General features: G+C 40.3%; 1 protein-coding gene across 1 annotated transcript; it reads left to right on the top strand.

Annotated features, from left to right (window-relative positions):
- The first annotated feature begins 1,216 nt into the window (after positions 1–1,216).
- LOC115228057 (probable ATP-dependent RNA helicase DDX23) lies at positions 1,217–3,626 on the top strand. Its single transcript, XM_036498823.1, is given in 5 exon segments — positions 1,217–1,282; positions 1,978–2,402; positions 2,456–2,864; positions 2,866–3,372; positions 3,375–3,626. Coding segments are annotated over 5 exon segments (1,659 nt in total).
- Positions 3,627–4,333: the final 707 nt, after the last annotated feature.

Here is a 4,333-nt window from a genome sequence, read left to right on the forward strand (position 1 = left end):
CACAAAGCCAGTACATGATGGTTATTTAACATTTATTTATATGTAGTTGTGGGTGCGCAGATCGCTTCTTATAAATTTGCTGAAATTATTGCAAAAACTTTCAATTCTCATACTATCGCAGAAAATGTAATAATTCTATCACTGGAAGTAATAATATCGGATGTAGTGCATCAAGATGCTTCTAAAATTATTAAAAGTCTACCTCTTAGCAATTATTCGATTCGTCAAAGAATTGATGAATGGGTAATAATGTAAAAGAAATTCTTATTAAAGACGAAGTAAGTTTTCTTTACAAATTGATGAAAGTTTCATTGTATATACTAAAGCTGTTTTAATGGGATTTGTGAGGTTATTTTCGAATTTTTAATAAAATTTATGTATTTCGATAATGAATGTGTATTCAATTTTTACATTTGATTTATTGTTTTATATTTTGATTTTTGAGCTATATACAAAAAAACAATTAATAAAGGGACAATTCACAAATTTTTTAAATTGTATGCAAAATATCTAAGGGGGTGATGAACAAAAAAAGGTTGAGAATGCCTGGTGTACATTCTGGGTTGTGACGAAAAAGGCCATTATTAACACACAGTTTAAAGATTTCATAGAAGTGATCGAAACCTTGATTTGCTCTGGTGTTGGGGGCATCATATTTGCCATCTTTAGTGGCTAGCCTTTGGTTTGACGCTATAAGATTGGAGTCGTCGATTTATTTGGAGGAGAATTTTGATGCAAACGAAATTTTTCGGTAAAAGATTAAGTCCAGGTGTCGTTATTTGAAGATTCGGCGGACTCTTGGTGACTTTGGAGTCCCCATTTCTATCCTCGTGGTGTCCTTGATTGATTACCTGTTTACTGATACACAAGTTCTTTGGTTTCTTATTCGTACAGAAATTACGGACACCTGTTGGATTTCAGTTGACTAACGTAACCCAACGGAATTGGGTAGTTGATTCACAAAATTACGGAAGCTTGTTTGATGTTTATGTAAGGTTCAATAAGAATTTACAAAATGCCTTTTCTCGCATTTTATATTACACAAAGAGAGTGGACAATATACCGCATCATTTTCAAGAATCATAAATTCTTTAGAACAATCTAATATCATTAGCTTCTATTTTAAAACAAAAATCTGTGATAACAACGTGAATTATAACACATTGGTTTTATTTTAAATAAAATAATTTAAATACGTTGTCTTGTTGTCACCCCTATGGATCAAATACCTTTAAAGGAACCCAATGACCTCGAAGACGGAGAAGTATGTGAGGACGAAAACGTAAGTCTCACACCAAAACCCCTTAGTTATCCCACCATTCCTTGGAAGCCAAATCATCAAATGACAGTTCTTCTGACAGTGAAGACGAGGACCTAAAAACTACCACAAATAAAAAGTCCCCTTAACCTTATATCCCAGAAAACGAGTCCCACTATCACTAGAAGAACTCATCGACAAAAGAAAGGCCGAAGAGGAAGCCAAAAATCGAGTTTATTAACCCCAATCTTACCCACCAGCCAAAATTCATGTCAAAAGAAGAAAGAGCAAGAGAAGCCCTAAAAAGAAGAGCCCAAGAAGTGGACAACCAACGTCAAGGATTCGAGGAACTCTCAAAAAGAAGGAAAGACTTTCTAGCCGACGCCAAATACGGAATAGACCGAACAAAGTACAACTTTCTATCCATTTTGTAGAGTGGTTGAACAGAAAATAGACAGTGCAGTCGATCAGGGAGAAATTGAGGCAATTCGAGTTGTTTTTTGTCCTCAAAATCAAGGAAAGGTACCTCGGAAGACGTCAAAAACAAACCTCAATCCGAAAATCGGGGGATAAAAAATTTTATTTCGAATGGGACAACAGTGAAGACACCTCGAAGGACCACAATCCAATCTACAAGGACATACATCCAATCCATTTCTTAGGAAGGGGAACTTTGGCCGGAATTGACCCCAAAGTGATTTTCCGTGTTTTTATTTCAGACCCAAAAAACCCAAACGTCCAAATTCTATAACGATTTGGTGGCCAAACGGCGGACAAATGTGGAACTTGATCAGGAAAGAAAACGTGTAAAGAAGCAGGAAGAACGAGAGAAACGAGCTACATGGGACGAGAGGCATTGGAGTGAGAAGAAGCTGACTGAAATGACTGCACGTGACTGGAGGATCCTCAAGGAAGACTTCAACATTGTCACCAAAGGAGGACGAATTCCCCACCCTCTGCGGAATTGGGAGGAGGCTGATTTTCCGTCGGCGATTAGAAATATAATCAGTGATTTGGGCTATAAGGCCCCCACGGCAATTCAGAGACAGACGATTCCAATTGGGGTGGACAATCGAGACGTTATTGGCATTGCGGAGACGGGAAGTGGAAAGACATTGGCATTTTTAGTGCCTTTGCTTATTTGGCTGGACTTTCTGCCCCGTCTTGACCGGTTTTGTTGTATTTGTATATTTGAAGGGAATCTGATAACGAGAAGGGGCCATATGCTCTAATTCTGGCCCCGACGAGAGAATTGGCCCAGCAAATAGAAGAAGAGACATTGAGATTTGGGACTCCATTGGGAATAAAAGTGGTGTCCCTCATTGGAGGGCTCAGTCGTGACTCGCAGGGAGTCCAGCTTAGGAAGGGCTGTGAAGTAGTCATTGCCACGCCCGGGCGAATGCTGGATGTTTTGAAGAGTCGTTATTTGGTGTTGGAGAGATGTACGTACATTGTGATGGACGAGGCTGACCGGATGATAGACATGGGGTTTGAGCCGGATGTGACTGAGATTTTGAATTGTATGCCAAAGAACAACTTGAAGCCGGAAGGGGAGTGTCTGGACACAACTGGACGCTTCTCGTTTCACAATAAAAACAAATATAGACAGGTTTGGTGTTGTGATATTCCAGACTTCCATGTTTACTGCCACAATGTCCCCGGCCATTGAGAGGATAGCACAGAAATATCTCCGACAGCCGGCGGTGGTGTATATTGGGAGTATTGGGAAGCCAACGGAACGAGTGGAACAGATTGTGTTTATGCTGAGTGAGAAGAAGAAACAGTATTGGTTGTGTACATTCCGAGGGATAAACTGCTGTATATTTTACGAACTGATTTTGTCGCCCCGATCATTATTTTTGTCAACCAAAAGAAGGGTGCTGACATTCTCTGCAAGGGACTTGAAAAAATGGGGGTTTGTCTGGTTGAGTATTGGCAAGTATAGTGCCATCACTCTCCACGGAGGCAAAGGGCAGGAACAGAGAGATCACGCACTCAATTGCATCAAGGCGGGGAATAAGGAGATCCTTGTGGCGACGGATGTGGCCGGCCGAGGAATCGACGTGAAGGATGTCTCCATGGTCATTAACTATGACATGGCCAAGTCCATAGAAGGCAGAACGTGGTTATGTTATGTATAGACTACATCCACCGCATTGGAAGGACTGGAAGGGCCGGCAAATCAGGAAAGGCAGTCACATTTCTTACGCAGGAGGATAATGAAGTTTTCTACGATCTCAAAGAATTGATTTTGGAGAGCAAAGTGTCGACCTGTCCTCTCGAATTGTTGAACCACCCGGACGCCCAAGTCAAGCCGGGCACATTTGTCCAGAAACGTCGTCGTGATGAAAAGCTTTACATTGCATAATCATTTTTGTGCCAACAATGTTGTTCGAGTAACTTATATGCACAACAAGTATTAAGGAACAGAAAAACGAATCAGAAACATGTCATAAATTACCATCCAAAACTACGTGTGACGCAATCCTTAAAAAAACGGTTCCAAAAATTATCCACTGCATCATAAAAATCGACAGGAATTCCAATTTGTCTAATATTGAGTTGAGAATAAGATCGGTTATCCACCACAGCCAAATAAGCAGTGGAGAAGTAGTCATTCGGCCACTTTCCACCTCTCCAGTCAATCTCCATTTTATCCCCATCCGTCCCGTCCTTTACAACCCACGTCACACTTTTATCAAACAAATGAATTCTCTTCCCCTCAAATACGACACTACCTCCAGTAAGAATATTCAGCATCTTAAAACTACTCTTTGCTTAAGAAACCTCGTTCTCAGTAAAAAGACGAAACAAGTCGTGGGGAGAACACCGAAAGTCCAAACTACCCTCAAATACCTCAGTTTCCCCCACAGACGACATTTTCGCTGCTTCGACCAGTCGTTTTCCATCTTTTTCAACCAGAAAGTCTAAAATACAGCATAAATAATTCACAATAAACCTGATTGGAATTTGGACTCATATTCTATCAATTTATCAGTTATCATTGTGGACATTTTGCCTTTGGAAAGTTCATCCAACACCGGCTGGCAATTAGGGGAATAACACGTCGGTTTA

This window comes from Octopus sinensis, unplaced genomic scaffold (genome assembly GCF_006345805.1).
Source record: "Octopus sinensis unplaced genomic scaffold, ASM634580v1 Contig09277, whole genome shotgun sequence".
NCBI classification, from domain to species: domain Eukaryota; kingdom Metazoa; phylum Mollusca; class Cephalopoda; order Octopoda; family Octopodidae; genus Octopus; species Octopus sinensis.